The sequence below is a fragment of the Psilocybe cubensis genome, chromosome 6 (genome assembly GCF_017499595.1).
Source record: "Psilocybe cubensis strain MGC-MH-2018 chromosome 6, whole genome shotgun sequence".
In the NCBI taxonomy this organism is placed as follows: Eukaryota; Fungi; Basidiomycota; class Agaricomycetes; order Agaricales; family Agrocybaceae; genus Psilocybe; species Psilocybe cubensis.
Genome location: NC_063004.1, coordinates 641,593 through 663,618, shown reverse-complemented (window position 1 = coordinate 663,618; position 22,026 = coordinate 641,593). Strand labels below are relative to the sequence as shown.

At 45.1% G+C, this 22,026-nt stretch overlaps 6 protein-coding genes across 6 annotated transcripts; 5 read left to right on the top strand and 1 right to left on the bottom strand.

The window, feature by feature from the left end:
• Positions 1-336: 336 nt before the first annotated feature.
• On the top strand, positions 337-3,609 carry JR316_0006740 (uncharacterized protein; the record flags this gene model as incomplete). Its single annotated transcript, XM_047892486.1, has 8 exons — positions 337-399; positions 569-579; positions 630-696; positions 844-869; positions 941-1,005; positions 1,285-2,483; positions 2,910-3,261; positions 3,332-3,609. The coding sequence occupies 8 exons, from the start codon at positions 337-339 to the stop codon at positions 3,607-3,609; spliced, it is 2,061 nt and encodes a 686-aa protein (XP_047747768.1).
• Positions 3,610-4,211: 602 nt separating this feature from the next.
• JR316_0006739 (uncharacterized protein) lies at positions 4,212-6,256 on the top strand (the record flags this gene model as incomplete). The annotated part of the gene is made up of 7 exons (XM_047892485.1): positions 4,212-4,859; positions 4,921-5,017; positions 5,075-5,409; positions 5,470-5,721; positions 5,777-5,887; positions 5,945-6,024; positions 6,088-6,256. The coding sequence occupies 7 exons, from the start codon at positions 4,212-4,214 to the stop codon at positions 6,254-6,256; spliced, it is 1,692 nt and encodes a 563-aa protein (XP_047747767.1).
• Positions 6,257-6,707: 451 nt separating this feature from the next.
• Positions 6,708-10,086, top strand: JR316_0006738 (uncharacterized protein; the record flags this gene model as incomplete). The annotated part of the gene is made up of 8 exons (XM_047892484.1): positions 6,708-6,802; positions 6,878-7,159; positions 7,228-7,766; positions 7,820-8,075; positions 8,883-9,068; positions 9,418-9,698; positions 9,767-9,876; positions 9,949-10,086. The coding sequence occupies 8 exons, from the start codon at positions 6,708-6,710 to the stop codon at positions 10,084-10,086; spliced, it is 1,887 nt and encodes a 628-aa protein (XP_047747766.1).
• A 647-nt stretch (positions 10,087-10,733) lies between these two features.
• JR316_0006737 (uncharacterized protein) lies at positions 10,734-11,738 on the bottom strand (the record flags this gene model as incomplete). The annotated part of the gene is made up of 4 exons (XM_047892483.1): positions 10,734-10,827; positions 10,890-11,239; positions 11,303-11,569; positions 11,637-11,738. The coding sequence occupies 4 exons, from the start codon at positions 11,736-11,738 to the stop codon at positions 10,734-10,736; spliced, it is 813 nt and encodes a 270-aa protein (XP_047747765.1).
• Positions 11,739-12,886: 1,148 nt separating this feature from the next.
• JR316_0006736 (uncharacterized protein) lies at positions 12,887-14,812 on the top strand (the record flags this gene model as incomplete). Its single annotated transcript, XM_047892482.1, has 9 exons — positions 12,887-12,976; positions 13,036-13,206; positions 13,271-13,394; positions 13,451-13,598; positions 13,650-13,709; positions 13,761-14,017; positions 14,083-14,099; positions 14,155-14,349; positions 14,414-14,812. The coding sequence occupies 9 exons, from the start codon at positions 12,887-12,889 to the stop codon at positions 14,810-14,812; spliced, it is 1,461 nt and encodes a 486-aa protein (XP_047747764.1).
• A 5,923-nt stretch (positions 14,813-20,735) lies between these two features.
• JR316_0006735 (uncharacterized protein) lies at positions 20,736-21,214 on the top strand (the record flags this gene model as incomplete). Its single annotated transcript, XM_047892481.1, has 4 exons — positions 20,736-20,797; positions 20,871-21,018; positions 21,074-21,137; positions 21,192-21,214. The coding sequence occupies 4 exons, from the start codon at positions 20,736-20,738 to the stop codon at positions 21,212-21,214; spliced, it is 297 nt and encodes a 98-aa protein (XP_047747763.1).
• Positions 21,215-22,026: the final 812 nt, after the last annotated feature.

The following is a 22,026-nucleotide window of genomic DNA, read 5'->3' as shown; positions in this document are numbered from 1 at the left end:
CCTGGGCATGCGCATGCGCATTTGAATTGGTGATCCCTCATGAAAGGGATCATGATCACCTAATATAAGGGAAACCGGAGTTGGATATATATAATAGATCTGTACATGTACCTGCTTGTACCCTTGTGGAGCTTTTATGTATATAATTATTGCCGATTTTATTCAGGGAATCAAAAATTGCTTAATTACCTCCGGATCCATCTAGTAGATCTAGTAGAGGCCATGTCCGTACGCGTACGTGTATCGAAGCTGATCGGCACATGAGTAGGTGCCATTGAGGTTGCATTGGCAGTGGAATTCGCATGCGCAATTAAAATTTTGTACATGGCCATGGCCATGGTCGACGCAAGCAATCATGATAGCCACCTGAGGAGCGTTCCCATCGGGCCGAGCCCAGATGTGAGTAAAACATGACTAGTAGTACTGGCCATGCATGGATCCATAGAGGAAGATAAGAGCGATGGCCATCTGTCTGGCCATGGCCTATACTGTTCCATGTAGTACTAGTACTTTTCGATGTACAGAATCGCGGTGAAACGCGGAACGGAATATATTACGTAATTTTCAGTCTAACAAAAAGTATTGAATTTTTTGAATGCCGCATTAATATTAATGATCAGTATGTACAGGTACATGTACATGTTCATGTGCGATCGGTATCTTAGCTATAGCTACGTACAGTGGATTCCCATCCGGGTACGCTGCTCGATCGCGTCGCGTCGCGTATATTCGTGATTTTGGATTCGTCCAGATCACTAATCGCCACCCCGAATTATCAGAAGATAGTAACGCATTATTGGCCTTTGCATAGGCTCCCGCAGGCTCATTGAATTTCGACTTCAGGATTCTGAAATGAGCACTCGTGCCCAGTAAGTCCCAAGTTCGCCAATCTTCTTCCCTCCGCGATGTGTCCAATATGCTAATGCGCCAATAAATCCAGGTTTGTTGATCGTTCCAACGGTAGGGTGCTGATTCTGAACGGGAAGGTTGTGTACTCGCCGAATTGTAAAAGATCTGTCACAATCCCTGAAGTCGTGGACAATACCAAAAACATTCTACTGCCCTCGCCAACTTTGTTGCTCTCGGCCCATGGAAACAACTCACAATCAACAGATATAAGATATGATTTTTCCAAAATCAACGCTGACAATTATCGACATCCGTTTTGGTGGAACCCACATTGGGGCTGGGTCTCGTTCATACCTCGACAACCGCAGTTCAGTGGCTACATATTTCGAATTCTTTCAAACATTCCTCGATCGTACGACCTTTATGAACATACAGACGTCGACCCACCTCAATACTCTATGCGTATAGAGAAAATTAGGCAATGGTCTTCACTTGAACAGGATCTATCGCGTATGTCACATTATTTGTCGACCTTGACAAAATGCAACGTCCTAAAGCCTGTCGGACCTTGGGCATTCGGTTACAGCAAAAGGCACACGTCGCGAGCTAACGCAATTCATGCACTTGAACGCTCCAGGGACTGGTTTGCTTTATGGATGGGCCTGTTATCATATTTGATTACCGTGGCTGAAACGAGAGGAAAAGAGTTGCAAGAGTACCCGGGCCTCTCATCCTCAACTTGGGTTGAATATCTGTTGGAGAAACACTGTAAGGAGGCCTGGCTGGAGTCTTTTCTTTGTAGTGAAATTTGTGACTATACCAGAGGAAGCCGGGTGGGAGTATTCATTGACTTACAATCTCTTGGAAAAGTCGACTGCCTGCAGCCTTCTGTTGAATGGTTTTGCCAATGGGGCATTCCTGTCTGGTATATTTGGGACGGGGTATATGCCAAAGACCCATCAAAGCAGTATATGGCACCTCTCTCTCACCAGCTCCAACTGTCCACCACAACAATCGCACCACAGCCATCAACAATTCGAGAACGGAGCAAAGCAAACGATGAGTTATTTGCCTATGCTTGGCAAGAATTCTTCGAATCTCGAGAAAAACGAAATCAACAGCAAATGGAGACAGAGACAATGATCAAACGCCGTTCTCGTGAAGAGAGGACCAAAAATCCCCCGCATAGTGCCAAAGTCTTTGTATGGAAAGAGGCAGGTAATTCGGGGATATATGTCCGCGTTCCAGTATCTCCTCAAGAGCGTGGTGATGTATTAGCTATGTTCAGTGTTCATCAAGTGCGCTATGACTCTTTCGCCAATGAATACGACTGCTCGCAATTTTTTGGACCCGGAGATGATTACAATGAGGACAATATTGAGAATAGAGAAAATTCTTTGAACTTAGAAGTGACTGCCGCAGAGTTGTCTGAACGCTCATGTACTCTTTTCCACGACGTTCATGATGCTCCAAAAATCTCACTGATTATCCCTGGATACGATGACAACAATGTCTCTGACTGGCTCCCACATTATGGCGAAGAGGGGGAAACCATAGTCGACACCGCAGAAAGTGAAATTCTCGATATCTTACGTCTTTACTTTGGCTATACGTCACCCCTTCCACCTGTCCTGGTCAGTTCAAATAAACCTATCTCTGCAGAGGCAGATCAAAAAAATTTTCTCAAATACATTGGTATTTGTTGGAGCTCTTGCCCACAAAAAGTGTTTAAAAGACCTCGAGTCATCGCAGCCTTCGAATTCTTGACTCGTTTGTGTCAGAACATGCCCCTGACATTGAACGACAAATGTGACCTTGGTCGAAATCATCGAGAATACCTCCGATTCAACAAGCGATCACAGTGTGTAAGAAACCTTACAACGTCTAACGGTCAAAAGATCTACATGTTCCATTTTGGGTCTGACCGAACCATGAAATGGAACCTCGCAGTCGCTTCAGCTTCAGCTGCTGCAACAATTTGTCGGTTGGATGCTCGGTGGTCTGAAACTGAAATTGCTCATTTTCTGTTACAACACGGCATACCTTTTCATACTCTCCAGCTCTCGTCTGATGCTCTTTGGTATCAACCCCTTGGTCCCAAGCCTATTAAACAAAGGCACCCGACACGACCCCCACACTACAAATTCGATGTAACCGATTATGCAGTATATAGAGAACGATCTGCTCAAGTATTACTGCATAATCCAGCCGGCCGAGCCGCGTTGATGGCAGGAGGATATCATTGGAGGATTGCCGCCCCCATTGTCAGTTTTGAGGTTGTCTTCAGCGGACCTGTTCCACAATCTGGCAAGTACTTTACTGCCAATGACTGCAACGGGGATGTCTATATTGACAACAAATTGACTGAATTTGAAGAAGAGGTCCTCAGTGGCTTATATGAATGTTACACTGGTACGTACCTCTTGACCTACTAGCTTCTCGTATCCCATTTCAGCAGTCACTCATTAATAACTGCATCTAGGACAAGGAAATACTATTGCAAGAAAATCATGGCTCCCTTTGCACAGCATATATCAACTTTCCGGTCAAGATTACGGCCGTTGGACAGAAAATTCTGAAGTTATATTTGACATATTTGACAATCGAAATTCATCTGCCATCAAAGGCCTCACAAACATCCAACGTCAACCACAGTCTTCCAATAAATGGCGCGACGGAACGCGGGGCAGCGGACAACTTCGTCGAGGGAGGCAGCAGTTGGAGAAATTGGCATCCGATTTATTTTCAGCTCATGAATAAGTGCTCGCGCCGATTCGGCACTAATTTTCCTACAAATTAAACTTCCTACTAGATCTAGACATATCTAGCTGCCCGATAATTATAAATTATACGTCTAGATCTAGTACTTGCTATATATATATGTGTGGATATGTTCATTGATCCATGTACATGTGCGAATCTTTGAATCATGACCGTACTTATTAGTGCATACGATATATCTAGGGTCATGATCAAAAGTGTTCCTGCAATCGTACTTGGTGTACATGTACATATCAGCACGAGGCAAATTAAAAAAAGCGCGTGAGTCTTCTTTTTACCCATTCAGACAAAGAACAATAAGTTAAACCCGTTTCAACAATTACTCAAAGTCAGTTCAACAATTACTTAGAACCACTTCGACAAATCCTTGAGCAAAGATTACAAACTTCGCGCGGCCGTCAATGAAAGAACCTTTGATCATATAGGAATGTGGTCTTGGCCAAACTGCATGCCGCTTCATGTGCTAAGCGTGGTAGGTTGACCCAACCGTTTGTTTCCCCATCCAGGAACCCAAAAGAGTATATACTGACCATGATGAGCGGGGAGCTCGAAAGTCATCAGTACAGCTTGTGCTACCCACAATGCAGTTCGACCCGGATGAATTGAGGCCATACGCCCATATCCACCGCTCGATGCAGTGGTGTCTCGACAAGTTGATCTCTGTACAATCAACCGAGGCCCACTCCTTCACGGACCCTGTCAACACAATCCTGGAGCTCGCGATTGCAGAGGAGCAAGTGATACGCCGGGTATTTGCTCGCAACGACAGGTCTCATCGCAATGGTTCTGTCTTGCATCACGCCGAGGGTCTCCTCAACGTCTTCGACCAAGTCCCAGACCAGGTCAAACGGGCTTTCCCCCGCCTATCGAGTGATCAGGAACCGGACGTACCAGTCGTCATACAACCCGCCACTGGGCTTGTACACTCCTTTCCCCGCAAACATCTCTTTGCCCTCCCCGATGATATGAAAAGGGCCAAAGGATCGCCCACCATTGTCCCCGACATGGCTGCGTTCCTGCAGAACTTCGACATCTTCACCAATCGCGCGTTTATCAATATGCGGCATTGGGACAACATCGCTGTCGCCGGCGGGGCCGTCCTTGCTTGCATGCAGCCAACATCGTTTGACGCTTCGCCTTGGACTCCCTTGCAGGCAAACATGTATTTTGAAAACTTTTACCCTGACTCCGACGTGGATCTTTTCATTTATGGTCTTAATGCAGAGGAGGTGAGCTTATATATACTCAGCCTATGTTGTACTACTCTCTGAGTCTGATCATCTTCATCAGGCCGAGGCGAGAATGGTTGAAGTATATCAGGATATTACTTCGGCTCTCCTGCAACCAGCGATTTGTGTTCGCAAGGCTGGTAACATCACCATTCGTGGTAGGTCTTATTAAATTTCTAAGCCTCCTAATTATAATCTAATGATGACACGCGTAGCCAAAGGCGTCAGGCCTATTCAAATTATCCTTAGATTATACCATGGTATTTCAGAAATATTATGCGGCTTTGACATTGATGCCGCGTGCTGTTTGTACGACGGTATAACAATCTACTATTTCTCGTTGATTGAAGAAATTCTGACACGGAGACGCCATTCAGGAACCAATGTTTGGGCCAACATCAGGTGCTTGATGGCGTGCATGCGGCAGGCTAATACCATTGACCTGTCACGCCGCTCTCCTTCTTATGAAGTACGAAACCAAAAGTATGGAAAACGCGGATTTGAGGTGTATATACCAAGCTTACAACGAGAGCGGATCGACGTCGCATTTGTACGTCGCAATTTTTATGTTAATTGATATCGCTTTTAAGCTCATATGTCATTTTTATAGGTTTATAATCAGTGGATACGTTATTTTCCTCCGGGCTTGGTTCGCCTCTTCATCTACGAGTATTTAGGAGTCGACCCCTTCTACTATGTTAACCTTCACTATCCGGGAAAACGGATTCGAAGAGCTCGGGTACTCTTTGGGCGGGTGATGGATTTTACGCCGGTAGAGAATAGCTCATATGATAGAGTTTGGGCTCGTCTTCCTGGGGTCGACTTCTCTGCCGACGAGATCGTCCGTCATATCGATAACATGGTAAGCCATGCTTTTTGTCGTTTTCGTGCTTTTATTTATTTTAATGAACCTTTAGAACGTGTTGATGAATTCACCCTACAAACAAAGCAAGTATCAACGCCGCATTCATCGCCATTTTATTTCGTATGGGACGATGCAACAGTGCATCAACGGGATCAATTGTATAGTACGCCAGGCCTTATAGACGTATTAACATACTCACTCACAAATGGCATGAACTCAGAACTGTCCGCCTCCAGTAACTGACGAAGAAAAGAACATTGTACAAGAAGAGTCGACACGATATATTAGAGGCAGAATCAGGTTCGAATTTTTGTTATCGACCACTTTTAATATCACCTCCTGATAATTTAACTTTAACTGTAGCTTCATTGAAGATAATCCAGGTCGGCAATTTGTAGGAAGCTTCAGCCCGATCACCGAAGGCGATTGGGAGGTCAATGCCTATCGCCAGTTTGGACCTGTGGAACCACCGTCGTCGTTGGCAAGGCATTTCACTAATTGGGGGACATTGCGCCGTCTCTTCAATCCTTGAATTTGAGGTGTGCGTGTACATATGTAGTTCCTGAATTGTGACAAACTATTTCATGATCAATTGCCGCAAGTTTACAACGAGTTGAATCTTCCATAGACTCTGCCATACATAATCAAATTAGTACATGCACAATGTACAATTCCTTCTCCGCCCTTTCGAGTCAATATAACTTTACCGTGCTCATGTACTGTTTGAACTCACTAGTACTAGCGCTAGGTCAACTCTGGTAGTTGACGAACCAGTTCGGGGTCCTTGCGGAGTCACATTGATTAAAGCGCCCTAAGCCTGGTACTGATCATGATCATGACCATGGAACAATGGCAAGTGGTCCGTTCCAGTTCAGCTCGGGTGTTTTTGTAGTCCCTTTGTGATATATATAAGCCTACAATCGATTCAAACTCCTCTAGTTTGCGGTCAATCTCCACGATCAACAATTCACAGCTCTATAACAATGTCCACTTGCACCAATATCCATTCCAATAATTCCGCCTCTCCTGTCTATTACACCCTCCTCAGAGGTGATAACCCGGGAGTGTATTCCTCTCCGTACGTCGCCGTTCATGATTATTTTGCTCCCAAATGCATCGAATTCGAAGTTAACCCTTATGATCGTTGATACAGAATCTTTATCAAGCCTGGAAAATATCACGACCTCGATGAGGTTGCATGGCCAATCTGTATTCATTGCGGCACTAATGAGAGAAAGGCAATCCAGATGCTTGGGCTCCATTCGATCCTCGATGTATTAGGTTTCAACACCCCAATAGATAGGATGGCTAGGGATATCTGGAATCATCAGGCTATCTCAGAGTATATTTCTGAGAACCCAGAATTATCTGGGCCTTATTTTGCCGTTGTATGGGCGGGGAAAAACAAAAGTGCGATGATCTATAGCAATGAGAGGTATGTTTGTTGTCTAATGATTCGAGGGCATATGTAGAGATCAGAAATCCTCATTTACACATAATTAGTGATTACGACGCTGTTCTTGCCGGACTCGTAGGCCCAAGGCTTGTCAAACATACCGTCAATTTACAGCAGGCCTTGGTCTATATGCTCTTACGCTCGCAAGTGGAAGGGTTTCAATTCACCCCCATTCACACCATTCCTAGCACACCGACCCGAAGGCTCAGTAACTCTCTATCGAGGGAAGGGATTTCTACCGGTAGCCTTGGTCGAGCCGGTAGCTCAAGTGGAAGCTTTAACGGGCAAACACAAAGCACGTCACCTACACGAACATCTTCGTCTACCCAAGCCATCACTTACGGTGATGAAGACATGCCTCCTCCTGTATATACGCCATTACCGTGGCTGCCCCATTCTAACGTCGACTCAACACGTTCGGTGGCACCAGCGAGATCAGCTCTTTTATCTCTCAATCGATCCCGAAGCGGCGTTGACAGCATTTCTAGCACATTTTCAAGCATTGGTCAAGCCCCCCCAGACACTCCTTTAAGCCCGCAGTCTTCTCCATCCCCTGTGGCTCGAGGTGAGGCACAGACCAACAGACGTGAGCCTTTTGTTGTTCATACATACCACCATTTTTTATCAATCATGAAATAGCCATATACGCGCATATCAGAAGCATCGACGGGATAGTTGGAACCCTTTATGAAAATATACAGTCGGACTCGGATGCTAGTCCATCGTACCGCACTCATGCCGTGAGTGCAGCTGCGACAGAATTTTTCGATGCCTTTGGCTACAACACGCTTGCTCGAACCACCATTGCTCGCTTATATCGTGAACATTTGACGTGCGATGGGTTTTCAAAGGCACTCGCCTCCCTTTCCCGCAAGATCAGCTATAAGGAGGCCAGGTATATATGGAAGCTGATGAATACAGTCACTGACCATTGATACAACAGTATGCATCTGTATTCTGTAATTTTTATGCCCAATAGCAGTATAGCAGCAGGATTATGTGTACATGTAATGTATATTCCATGGTTGGTCCAGATCCGGAGATATGAAAAACATGTACTATTCGAACAAGTTTGAATGTTCCAATATCATAAGCCGTGTAAAGCATGTACAAAACATTGTAAAATTAAATCTAGAATCCAAAGAGTGATGCTGATGACGACCGCGACGCCGGCATGAACTTCGATATCGATGAGGGATCCGGAAGGACTAGATCTAGATTCTCGAGGGGTATTTTTCACCCAAACAGAGTATACCGTGTACCGGTTGTGTATGTTGACTGTCTGTTTCGGCGCTAAAGACGGTAAGCAATTATACATGGTGTGGGAACAACTTGGTCGTCCAAATTACGAGTACACCAACAACTTCTCCATTCATCAACCGGTCAGAAGTCTAGTATAAATCACAATTATAATATTAATGTTATATTATTTAACGCACGTTTTCTTCCCAAGCATCTCTAGATCTATAGCATTTTGAACAACATAAATTACCATGGTACATGTGCAGTAACGTGAAAATAAATTGACCGGGAGCTTCAAAACGTAGACACCTGTTGCATTACACAGACATGTTACTTCAGGTAAATTTAACCGTTGTGACATCCCAAATAACAACAGTGCACATTATAAAATGTCCTGGTCGTCATGATCAACGACTACGCAGTTCTTGCCACCCTGTGCGTCACGAACCTCTTTTACCAGCTCATCCGTAAACCAGGCCTTCAAGGTCCTCCGCCCATCTGAAGCTGCAGCTCTGATCAAGGCCTCACAAAGTTCCGCAACAGGCGAACTTTGTAAACACGGGATCTGGATGTTGGTGGGAGGTGATCATGAATGGGATGAGGTTCCGCTATTGTTGGTGACGACAAGGCTTTCAAAAGTGTTGAAGTAGCTTCTGATTTATCTTTTTTGGCAATATACACTGTAAGCTCAGAACTAGTAGTGGAAAGAGATATAGAGGCGCAACGACATATACATACCTCCTTCGCCATAGAGCATCATGATATCGGTAACGATCAAACACCTTGCTGGCTCCCGCAAACCAAACTCTCGCCGGACTTCTCATGATCATGATCAACCCATCGAATGAGGTCTTCACTCGCCGCGCGCCTCGCTTCTTCCTCTCTGCTCTAGTCCGGGTTCTTCTTGTCCGTGACCGAATCATGATCATCTGTTTCTGCGCATGCCAAATTTAAAGGTGCGATCTAAGCAGAGGTGAAATGCCGCCTTGATCGAGGAAGGTGAAGGTGAAGAAGACTTCGACGAGGACAACCTCGTATCGGGAGCCGTCGGGAGTCGGCCCCCGGGACTGGCAAATGAGACAAGCAGCAAGGAGAAGGGGGGAAGCCAGTGATCAGCGGACCAGTAGCACACTAGTGTTCCTGGATGTCGCGGACGGATCCGGAGACAAGGGAGGGAGACAGGGTTGCTGGCCGTCTGGGGAATGGCCAGTGGGATGGAGATCCACGCTGGTTCATGATCAAAATGATCGGCGGCGGCGGCCCCAGGGCATGAGGAGTGAGGAGGTGGAGGAAAGGCCGACCAGCAGCGTCCAAGCTACTGCGCTCGATGGGAATTATAATTAGGAGCCGGAGGGGGCGGCGGGGAGGCGGAAAGATCAGCTGTTGATGATCGTCGAGAGGTAGCAGCGGCGGCGAGAGACGAGACCAGCAGCCTTGGGTCGATCGCCACGAAAGTGATCCGGAAATTGGATCCAGCGCCCGCGCAGTCATGAGGACACCAGCAGCATTTTCTGCTGCTGGTCAAGGGTAAGGGATTCGGATCTGGAGGCGGTGACGACGACGACTACGATCAAACGATCTACATTGCTGTTGAGGGAGGCTGCAGCAAAGACAGCAGACAACATGACCAGCAGCTCATGACCATGACGCTGCTGACCGTCTGATGGGGGGTGGTGTTGGTTGTCGTGAAGGAGGGGTGGTCGGCGAGGTGGGCATTTACATTTGCGCTCGCGATTGCTTGGTCGTCGATGGATGGACGGCGACGAGCAGCAATCCGCCAGCATTATATTAATGATCATGAGTGTCACGCGCAGACTTTGAACCTGATTTCCAAACATGGCAACAAGTTCCAAATTAAAACAGGTCGCGTTTTATAATTAGTACTTCACGCTAGATCTATCATGATCATCAACTGGGCATTTTATAATTATATTTAAGTTGGTTTTGGGAGTTTAATTTGAGTCATTTACAATGTTATAAACTTAGTCTGAATCTCACTTATAATTAACTACTGCTTAATTACATGTATTGTAGTACTACCAGACACTATCATTGAGAATTCGAATCCCAAATCCATCGCATCCGAATTTGGAAGGGCCGATCGCGAAGCATTTAATGCCTAGTCCATGGCCAGCAGGCAATGAATGCAGATTCGCAGAAGCGCCCGCAACAATTTACACAGAAGATCTAGAGCCAGCAAATGTTGTCCTTGCTAATTATAATTTCCTCAGAGTCGACTCGAACACTGCAATGATCATTGATCATGAACCCGATTTATCATCATTCAGCAAAAACTAGTGCAATAACAACACTACATAACAATGCTCTTCAAATCGACGCGTAAAGAGATAAGACGTGGCCATCTCCTATTCTGCATCATCGCGACGACGCAGTCGCGAATGAAACTGCATCAAATTAAGCCGTCGCTTGTGAGAAACATTCTTTGCACTTGACAATTAAGACTCACAAACGTAGGGCTTGTTCAACATCTGCAACAGAACCGGCGGGTCGCTGGAGGATACGTGTCCTACTTCCAAGACCGAAAACGACCAATTGTCCTTTCCAGGGGATAGAGCAAATCCGAATTAAGTTAGCATTGACGGGGCAGCTGTTGTCCCAGTACCCCATAATAAGGTACGTCTTGTGGTTGTAATCAACAACCGTCGTTTGCGCCATTCCGTCGCGATTACTAAAGAAAGAGATGTCCGCTACAGGGAGCCTGCTCTTCATATCTTCGTCGACGAAAATCTTGAGAGGTTGTAGACTTCGTCCTAAAGGTGCAAAAGGGTAGATATATCCCTTTTTGAGGTGGATTGTCTGGGAAGGACAATATATAAGTGGAGTTCTTATCAGCGTAATAACAGCTCGAATATTACTTACGAATCTCGGACCCGCTTGTGCAGGAGTGGTCCAGGGCCAGGAGGGAGGATAATACGGGTCCCCAGTCAATGGGACCAGCCGGTTGCCAACAGTGGGCAACCGAAAGCCTCCATGAACAATAGGTCCTTGTGCCTCTTGCGCATGCGTAGGACGGGATCCAGTGAGTACGGCGGCATCCGAATTCAATCGCGAGATGGCCTGATTTTGGGTCGATGGAGGTTGCGCTTGAGTAATCTGCTTCGCTCGAGAACGAGTCAACCTGGGCGCCTGTAACATATTAACAGGGAAAAGCTATGAGACAAATGTACATAGAAGAGGTTGAATATTACGATACCGTTTCCTGAGCTCCCCTGAGAGGGAAAGCGGAAGACCCACTTGTAGAAGAAGTAGTCCTGGTAGCGCCGTTGGTGCTCTTAACAACTCTGACAGTGACCATAGTAAGCGTGCGAGGAATACTGCCTGATAGTCTGAGTATTTACGCCAAAGTAGATCATATTTTATACCTTCACCAGTTAGCATGCTCGAATTCGGTATACGTAGCCGGGTGTTTAACCCGATGGACCCACCTATCAGAGGGACCCTCAAACGGCACGTTTTTTCTAGAGTTTGGAACTACACTCACTGTTCAAAGGACATTCAAGATTTACCTATACGGACCAGGGTGGAAAGGGTTGATGAACAAAGGAAGTCATGATCATGATCAAGTTCGCCATGAGATGATCTAGAACATTATTATAATTATATGCATTGTACATTGTACACGCACCACTAGTCGGCCTCCTTCTTCACATATTTACTTATCAGAGATAGCGCGCCAATTTAATATTCATACTGCTTGGACAATTTATTACTATATTATATATAGTACGTTGTGCGTCGAAAGATTTTTGACCGTATTAACCGATGATCATGAGCACCAGTACTAGAGTACATGTACATGTACATCTGTATGTACAACTAGGAGCTTTCAATCGCGACTTCCACTCATCGGTATCGGTGGTGATATCGGTTATTGCGGTCCACCTTTCCGGATCTTATCAAAGATCCATATCATATTGTATCATACTAGAAAAACACGTACACTTTCGTGGCGTTAATTATAACACGCCTTGCCAACGCTTCGCCCTTTTCAAAATTTACTGAGGAGTCATCAAAATGTATCCTGTACGGAACAGAGTAGCTGGTATGTGGCCATGGCTTGTATGTGGTCCCATGATCATCACGGCGTCGATTGCAGACTTATCCAAGTCCGGGGACCATGAATCCGCATGATATAACCGCCTTGTAAATGCGTATACATTGGTTACTCGTGAATTCACAGCACCTCACTGTTTGAAACGAACGCCTACCGTTCCCAACTTTGATTGATATTTCAAACCTCACCAACCAGTATCTGGATCCATTGGCCGGAGTCTTAAGCAGTCAGTCAAGTCCAAGTTGAGTCAAATAACTCTTCCTTTGTGCGCATGTATAGCTAATGTGCATACTTCCGTGGTTACTACCATACCAGGAAATATGTCATATCAGACCCGCTTTTATCCAAGGCTATACGATGGCTATATGATCCCGACAAAGTTGTCCTCTATGAGAACAAATTCTATCGATATCCAGGTGCTCAAGCTTTCACCGAACGGAAGCCTGTTGGCCATAGGCGACGAATCTGGTCTCTTGGACGTGCGTGGATCTTCACTGCAAATCTACCTTCGAAACGCTGCTCATCGCAATTTAATTAGATCAAATTCAGATACCCTGAAGGTCAAGGCCGAGGCTGGGAAAGCATTCGACTTTACAACACCGGTGGGGCCGTGCGGGCTATTGTGTGGCATCCCATGCACCCAAACATTCTTTTTTCTGGCTCAGCCAATGGAAATATATATCGAATTGAAATAAAAAAGGACCCTAAAGTGCGTAGATGGAGAGTCCCTCATCGGAATCCGAAGACAACTAAAACTTTTAACTCATGATCAGGACGATGATATTTGCTGTGGAGAGGTCCCCGCGTTTATCCACCATCTATCCTTGAGTGAAGACGGCGAGAAATTATCCATATGCTATGGATACAGCGTGGCCATAGTTCTAGATGTTTTTCACGGTACGATAATTCAAGAGTCCCGCGTGCACAATTTGTGATTCTTATTTGGATATTAGACCCCAAGATTCTTGGAAGAATTGTACCGCTAGACCTGCCGCAGTTCTCCGAGACGGGGAGAATCGTAGACTGCCCAGTCCCTCGAGCTGCATTCTACTTGAACGATAATGTATTGCTCGTTATTCTCCTTGGGAGTTGTGGGATTTTGTGGGTGACAGTCATGGTTTTCAGACGCTTTATTATGCTGAACTTCTGAAGGGCTTTCTCGACGTCCACGGGAGTGTTAAAGTGGAGGATATCTCTTGCACCTAACTCAATGTATAGTCTCATTTTGCACTTCGGATGATCATCACTCTGAATCATTATTAGGATTGGCTCATGCGCCATATCACCATCCCGTGAGAGACTCGCCGTAAAAAATCTAGCCAACGGCATCGATTGGTACTCGACTTCGCACCAACGATACGTCGGTACAACATTGTTGGAGAATACGCATCAATTTATAGTTGACATTGCGTTCTTGGATGAAGAAACCGTTGCAATCGGATCCCAAGGATCTGTCCTTCTCGCTACTTTTGGCTTCAACAGTCCTACCGGAGTTTTCAATACTGAAGACTACTATTCAAGTAAGGCTTTCTTCGACTACAGTGTGAATGACATATTCACTCCTTATACTCCATATTATTTTCAGAGTCGGTTCAGACCGTAGTACGTTGAGTGTAACCTTCACTGGTCAGCTTTATGGTTGACCATTTACTGGCAGGCATGCGGCATAATCTCTAAGTATCCTGTCATCCTTTCCGTGTCCCCTCGCAGAGCTGGAAATACCAATGGCAGGAATGCCATCATTCATATTGCCCGAATTGAGCCTCAATTTTCGGACCACCGCCCGTTTGTCCTTGAAGATTCAAGGCAGATTCAGATACCAGGTTCTCTATCTGATCCCGAGCTGCTCGCGGTGCGTATCCATGACCCACAGTAATATATTATGTTGAATTTTAATTTCGGAATTATATTATCAGCCTACCGGACCTGCTTCGTCGACAATATGGATCTGTATTGGGATACTAGCGCTGGGCCTGGCTATTGCGGCGCAGACATCTCATGACCAAGATGCTTTAATTTCTTGGTTGTTTCACACGCCAGCGGCTTGCGCCCCAGAAACCACAGTCTCAACCTCTACGATCACGGAGAGAATGACAGAGACATCGTCAATGACTTATACGAGTACCAGCATTTTGACGGCCAGCCCAACAACGACAACAATCTCCATTACTGAGACCATGGAACCAGTCACCGAGATTACCACGTTTACGGTCACCAGCTTCCCAAGGCCAGAAAGTACCATCAAGCCTGATCATGAAACTGCTTGCCTCTGTACTATGACTGGTACAATTCACAATCTCCAGACTACATCATGATCATCCACCACTCCGATCACAGCATAATTGTATTCGTTATGCGCGATTTTTTACAACTTGTATTAGATTGGATACGTCGATACTTAATAAATCGTGATGATTTGCATCTTACTCATGATCATGTACATGTTCGAATTCGTAATGAAGATTTTTAGCGACAATTTTATTTAGAGATTCCAGCGATATACATATCATCATGACCATGATGTGTACATGAAAGGAGATGCGTATATATATGATCCACATGAGCGTGATCACTCCGACGCTCAGCATATATTATGGGCCATATAATTAACCTCAAAGTCCCATATATTAAAATTGCAATTTCTGCCCTATTATTGAATCCAAAATATAATGCAGCAAGTTTGAAATATTTTTCAAGGCGTTATAGGTTATTATAAAGACATTGAATACGGTAAATCTAAAGGCAGAAGGTGCTAGTGGAAAATATAATCTGGTATAAGATGTGAAGTCAATGTAATGCGCACAGTTTGGCGTTTTTGTGCCAGATCTTCTTTCCAGAAAGAAATATTCTGGGTAAGATAATCCAAATGTGCCGATTCCAATTCATTCATTGTAATCGTAGTTTCCACCACCTGCTTTTTGGCCCGTTGGCGTGCAGTTGTCGCCAATCGGATTGCTTTGCCAATGTCGCAACATGCATAATACATGAAGCGAGCAATGGCATCACTTGCCATGAGACGAGCGGAATGGAACGCAGGTAGCCTTATCTTGATATTGAAAGTCAAGTCATAGCTTTTGTAGTATTGTGCATGGGCACGCCCCATCAGTGTCTGATAGCGTTTATGGTTGTGTCGATTACCGATTGCAAGGCATTGAGTAACGTCTCCTTGTCTAAGAATAATATGTCTTCGGCAAAATATAAGCAGTTAATAGGGAAAAATACGCACGCTTTGACTATGAAAGGCATCACATCACCTTCAACACATTGGGAAGCCGAGAGTGCCCGTAAGAGACTATTTGCTTCGGCAGTAAATGCCTCGAACCTTGACAAGGCGAGATGAAACCCTTCAGAGGATGAGATCCTTATTCCTTGAAAATGCCTGCCAATATTCAATACAATGATCTGGTTGAACATGACAACCTGTCTAATGCATAACGTAGTTGCCTCGCGAATATGGCGTGTGATGGCCTCCTTGATGTTCGCATAAGCATCTAATAGTGGTAAGAGAGTATGAGACTAGCAAGAGTTTCTCAAAGTAAGTACAACTGACCGCGCAGACCATTTACATGTACACTCATAGCGTGGGCAGCAAGGGCCCAACATTTTTCCCAAGAATTTCCAGATAATAATAGATGTGTCGGTGGGGGGAGTATATCCCAAGATATAGCCAATGCGGGTATCTGTAAGGGCTATTTCTGAATCAGATATATATAAAGTTGGGAGTTGGCGTAAAATGCACATACGGTTGATGCCTCTGGCACGGAATAACGATTGTGTTGTATATGATGTACAGGCATCCAGACAATCGCAAGACAGATCTAGAGATATTGGTTAATAATTTCATAGGTACCGGAATAAAGTGTGAGAAGTGTAAGCTTACGGCGAAGAATGTATTTTGAGAGAAAATGTTGAGGTTGACGTTGAGCGTTTGAACTTGACCTGGCAATTGCAGTCACGTGAACCTGGATTGTCGACACTTCGCGCATTAAACCTCAATCGTTACAATGCATGGGTAGAAGCTGTTACACTAAAAGCGGCACAAGCACACGTTTCCCTAGATCCACCGCCTACGTGATCAACCATGAGCCCCGTCGTCGTACACACATCCAGTATTTGCCAACAGTTTGTCAATAATCTTCGAGGAATGTACATAGGAAATGAGGCACTATTCGCGGCGAAGATATCCAAGCCGCGTTGTGTAAGAATTATTGCCCAACGACAGTCTTGATTATGACGCAGCAAAAAAGGTAGAAAGGTTGGCAACGCTGGAGGTTATACATGTCCCTATAGGCAAATCTCGCCATGTTTGCAATTGTCTAAGAGATGATCCATGATCTAGTCATGTACACATCGGGCCGAGCCCTGATGTGTATGAGTAGTTCGATGATCATGATCAGGACCCTGTACGTACATTGTCTGATATAAGCGCCGGTAAGTCATGCTATTCATATAATTAAACATAAACATACCTCGCTCCCTTTGATTGCAATAGATGTTGGGACCGGTTCCGTGCCATTGTTGCGGGCTACAAGTAAGATTCTATAGAACCTGGTGCGGTGGTAGCGATACGACTGAAACATAATTCGATCGCTGGCCCACAGACATCTACACAAAGCAAGATGTGGGTTGCAAGGAGGAGAAAGAGGACGAAATCATAAAAGAAGATATGAGTTTTATTTCTGGACCTGAAAACGACATAAAACACAGTTAAAGGCCCCAATGAATAAGTGTAGGTATATATATTATAAACGCTCACCATAGATTTCCACACCGAGAGCACTTGGGATTTATTGAACCGGCAACGTGAGGCCTGACCGCGCAAACAACATTCTGATAATAGGAGGCCCCAACCATGGCCACACAAGCAACTGTAATCCTGCATGATAATAAGGCAAACGTGTGTATGCAGTTGTAGACGACACGTACGCGTACAGGGGTTTATCATGTCTATCTTCTAGTGGTCCAGGTGCATGCTCACAGCATACATATCCACCGCAGTGCCGCGACTATAAGCAGGCCTTGACATGAAGTTGAATTCTGCCCGAATATCGATGGGGCCACCGTACGTGAGCGATGTGTTTTGTCTTGCAAATTTACAACGGAGTTGCGCCGGAGATGACATGTTAATCCCATGGCTCAAATAGAGTGGTGGCCACTAAACTGTACATGGACACGACCGATCGAAGATATAGGTGGTCATGGAAGAACCGTTTGCGCCCTTGAGTCTTGACTGGGGTGGCGGGTTGACGCGTAAGTCGGCCTGGCCGGTCAATTAAGAGGGTTTATAAGACGGTAAGAAAGAAAGTAATACCCACGTAGAAGAGCTTTCGAAGTCTATGGACTAAAAAAAAGTGTTAGGATACTCAGACATTCAGCATTCAGGAGTGTGAATGCGAAAATCCGGATGTGGGGGTCTGGTGTGCAGATGTACTGACATTGTTGAAATCTCAAAACATATGTCGCGAATAGCGTAGAAGAAAATTGAGATTTAGAGGTGGAATGACCTGCATGGGTTGGTAAGGTGGCTTGTGTGCTCTTTCATGCTTTTACACAATGTGGAACATTTTATAATCATTATAATTTGAGACGCGGCGTTGTACATCTGGCACGTACATGTGACATGGTTTGTGATGATGATGCTCTTCCACACCAAACTCTACATGCCCAATCCTTACTTACCACAGGGCTGGGCCCTCCCATCTTACCAGTAAATATCTTCAGTCGGACAGAGACACCTTAGATACCCCAGCGTGTCGCGGTTTTTTTCATTCTCATATGCGCCACCTTTCCCACTCTGCGGATTATGGTCAACGTTTTACAACCACCCATTCGAGATAGAGCAAAAATCTGGTACTTCCCCTTTCTCACCATTACTATCAGAATGAACTCTAACAATTTACTTGTCTACTTGGACCCGTGTTAATAGGAGCACGTCGTTTTCAAATGGTTTTTGGAACACAATTCTTGTGCTCATACGGCCAGATGTAGCTACGGAGCCAGAGCAAGATATAGGCGTTCAATGACAACAGGGTTAATGGGCAGTAGATGGTGGAAGGAGCCTTGGAAGGAACATTTGCCCGAGTAATTGCTTACCATGGTGAGTCTGGATGGCCCTGCGTCTTCAGCAAAAGCCACAAATCTCACCAAATGTTTAGCCTGCCGACTATGCCACAACCGACAAGGGGCCACATCATACCGTACAAGCGCCCAGATTCCGAGAATGACCTGACTCGCCAGATTGTGGAGGGGAAAAACGAATTGACTGGCCAGATTGTGGGGGAAATGTTGAAAATATAGTGAGTTAACTTGCAACGTTTAACTCCACATCGTCGCCACAAATCTCACCAAATGTTTAGCCTGCCGACTATGCCACAACCAACAAGGGGCCACATCACACCGTACAAGCGCCCAGATTCTGAGAACATGTCCTGACTCGCCAGATTGTGGAGGGGAAGAACGAATTGACTGGCTAGATTGTGGGGGAAATGTTGAAAATATAGGTCACGGTGAGTTAACTTCAACGTTCCAACTCCACATCGTAACTCAAGAATCAAACCAAAGAATCAGATTACAGACACAAGCGACAGAGAGAGAGGTCCGTAAGGCCAGCGAAGCTAGAATTAGGTGTTCATGATCAAATGTGAATGACAACCCGACCGGCAGGTGGTGAAATGACATTTCTGGCCATGGAGGTGAGTCGGAAACTAAGCTTCATGATCAGAAAACGCCACAAATCTCATCAGATGTTCCAGCCTGTCAAATTCAATACACCACATCTGTTCAGTATTATAAGCGCCTAGAAATCTTCTGTTTTTCCGTTCCTGTAGAAGGTGCTACTAGCAGTTTAGTTCACGGCGAGTTTTACTGTAACCGTATAATTTGACCTTGTAACTTAAATGAACCCCAGGCTTGAAGCACCCCTTCCTCATCGTCGAAGTCAACAAGTTTTTGTGCCCCATTGAGGCAACCCTTGCGATGGAGGAAACCAGGTTATCGTCACCATAGTACGATTCGACAATAAGTGTAGCAATTTGATGTGACGTTCCAACCAGACGGAGTGATCATGGTTTCAATGGCATTGGTAGTTCATGCGTTGAGGGACAATTGAGTAATGATTGGGTTTTCAGGTCAAAGAACACCAATATCTAACAACATGATCAGTAGAAAATTCAATTGCAAGTATTCCACGAGGTCAACAATATTATAATCGTACCTCGCCCTATTCACTAGTTCATCTAGTGCAAACAATTGCTCTCAATTCTAAGCAAACTTGATTGCATCCTCAGTTGTCCCTGAATGTCCGCCAAGAGGGTCTAGCACATCGACTTGATCAGAAAGTCGCTCTTCCTAAGTTCAAGACATCATTGGTGTATGTTTGGTGGTCTCTTTCTGGCTTGAACTGCGAGCTACAAGGAACTGCAAGAGGTACGGTGAATTTGTTTGTTATGACCAACCTTGAATCACGAAAGGCACCGGAATTCCCAAGTTTTAGCTCGTCTGTATTCATATCGTCCAACCAAGCTTAGCGTCACGCCGTCTGAAAACTTACACTGTGGAAGAATACGGACATGGGTCTGAATCTGAGGTTTAGCCACGTCGTTGATAGATCGCATGAAGTCATGATCAGTTCATTGGGCACTTTGGACCAGCGCTAGCGAAATGGGTAAGTCATGTTTGTCTTCCAGGACAAATGGTTCTCACCGACGTTAACAGTTCAAGCTCTAGGCAATTTCTAATGTACACCGTATATGCGAACATCTAAACCATGTCCTTTCAAATATCGATATCTGGAACCAGAAGCTCGTCAGAGATTCGGCGCAGACACCACTGCCCAATTGCAAGGCAGTACTTTGTTTTGGTTTTCGGACGTTTCTACCCGCACCTATGAGCTAGGATTCAAGTGGATGCGCAACCACATTTCGAGAGGTCTCACATCTTTCAAGTCTTTTCGCGACGACTGCCTTGAACTAGTGTTGCTTTGATCATGAAGTAAGTGTGATATTCTTCTGGCTTGATGTTTGTGCAACTTACATTGCATCTCTTTATAGCGAATTCGAAGGCAACTGAGGTTTTCTTTTTCGGCCATAAAATTGCACAACTGGCAATTCAGAGCATAGTATCAACAGATACATTCTCAGAATTTGCACGTTGAATGAGTCGTCGTTGGTCGTATAATAGCGTGGCAAGAATTTTCCGAATTGTTTTGGCATGTTGTCACTACCCGCAATCATGCCCGTCATGGATTATAATCTTCGCTCCCATCTGCACGAAAATCTCGGACTACATGCACCTCAACCCATGTATGCCTTTCCACAACCTTGCCTTCTGGCGTTTCGTCTGTGCTCATGGTTAATCTATTCCAGCTACTGTCAGATTACTCATTGTGGTTCACACTGTTGCATTCGCCACCAATTTGTTCCGTGTGGCTACCCATTATGCCACCTTATGGTGGGATGATTTCTTCGCCACTGCCGCTACATTCTCAGATGCAGTGCTCTGTATAAGGTTGATAATCTATAGTGTGTGCCTAGCCAACCCTTGACTATGACCTTTTTGATTGACTGCACCCTATGTAGCAAAAACGCAACACACCTCTCAACAATACCGTGTCGAATGGGCTTTCTTTATTCTCTCTATCTGGTTCGTTCTATCTTCTCACCATTGCGTTTCTGTGGAGCTCATTCTAATTTCCAGGCTTACACGAACCAGCCTATTGATATCTCAGGCTCGATTTTATCGAGGGTGGACAGCTGGGGTAAGACAATTGTTGTCAATTGTCTCTGCAATATTGGCATGCGGTGTGTCGTTTGCCATGCTCTCTTGTTTCCAATGCCGCCCTGCTACACAATGCACCGATCTGAACATGGGACTATGTGTTTGCCATCCTTCTCGAATTGTGATGATTTTTGCCTTCATTGGTCAGTGTCGCCTTGTTCTCAATCATACTAATAGTCTAATAAAAGTCACTATGTTCTTTCATACAGCTGAGGTTGTTGTTGACATTGTCCTATTCGTCTACAGCCACTTTTTTCTTCCTGAATCTGGGAACTTGCCACAAAGATATAACGACAGGTGGTATCTTGCCATTTTTCACTTTCGGGCCAGCGTCTTACTTCTCTTAAGCAGCTTGGTCTTCTTAATTCTATACTTATCACTCCCAATGCAAGATTCTCGTGTGGTTGTCTACATTCTTCATTCAATGGTAAGCCGGTGCTCTCTGTGTCAATATTTGTACGTACTAAAACATCCCGCCCAGTCTGTTGCATCACTTCTCTTACCGCACTTGCCTAACGCCATCTGTGACGTATATTATTATTTATCGCCCAATGTTGGCGAGTCAGTCATTCCATATCTTCTTGGTTCGTCTACCATTTCCGCTAGTTAATAGTCCGGGTTCATCAATTAATATTATCAACACTAGGAGCAGATTACCCTTTGATCAGGATCCGCTCAACTTCAGTTAGAGCGACGGTTCCTCCTCCTGTCACTGTCTTTTTGTAGACCTACATGCCTGTCTTTATCTATTTTG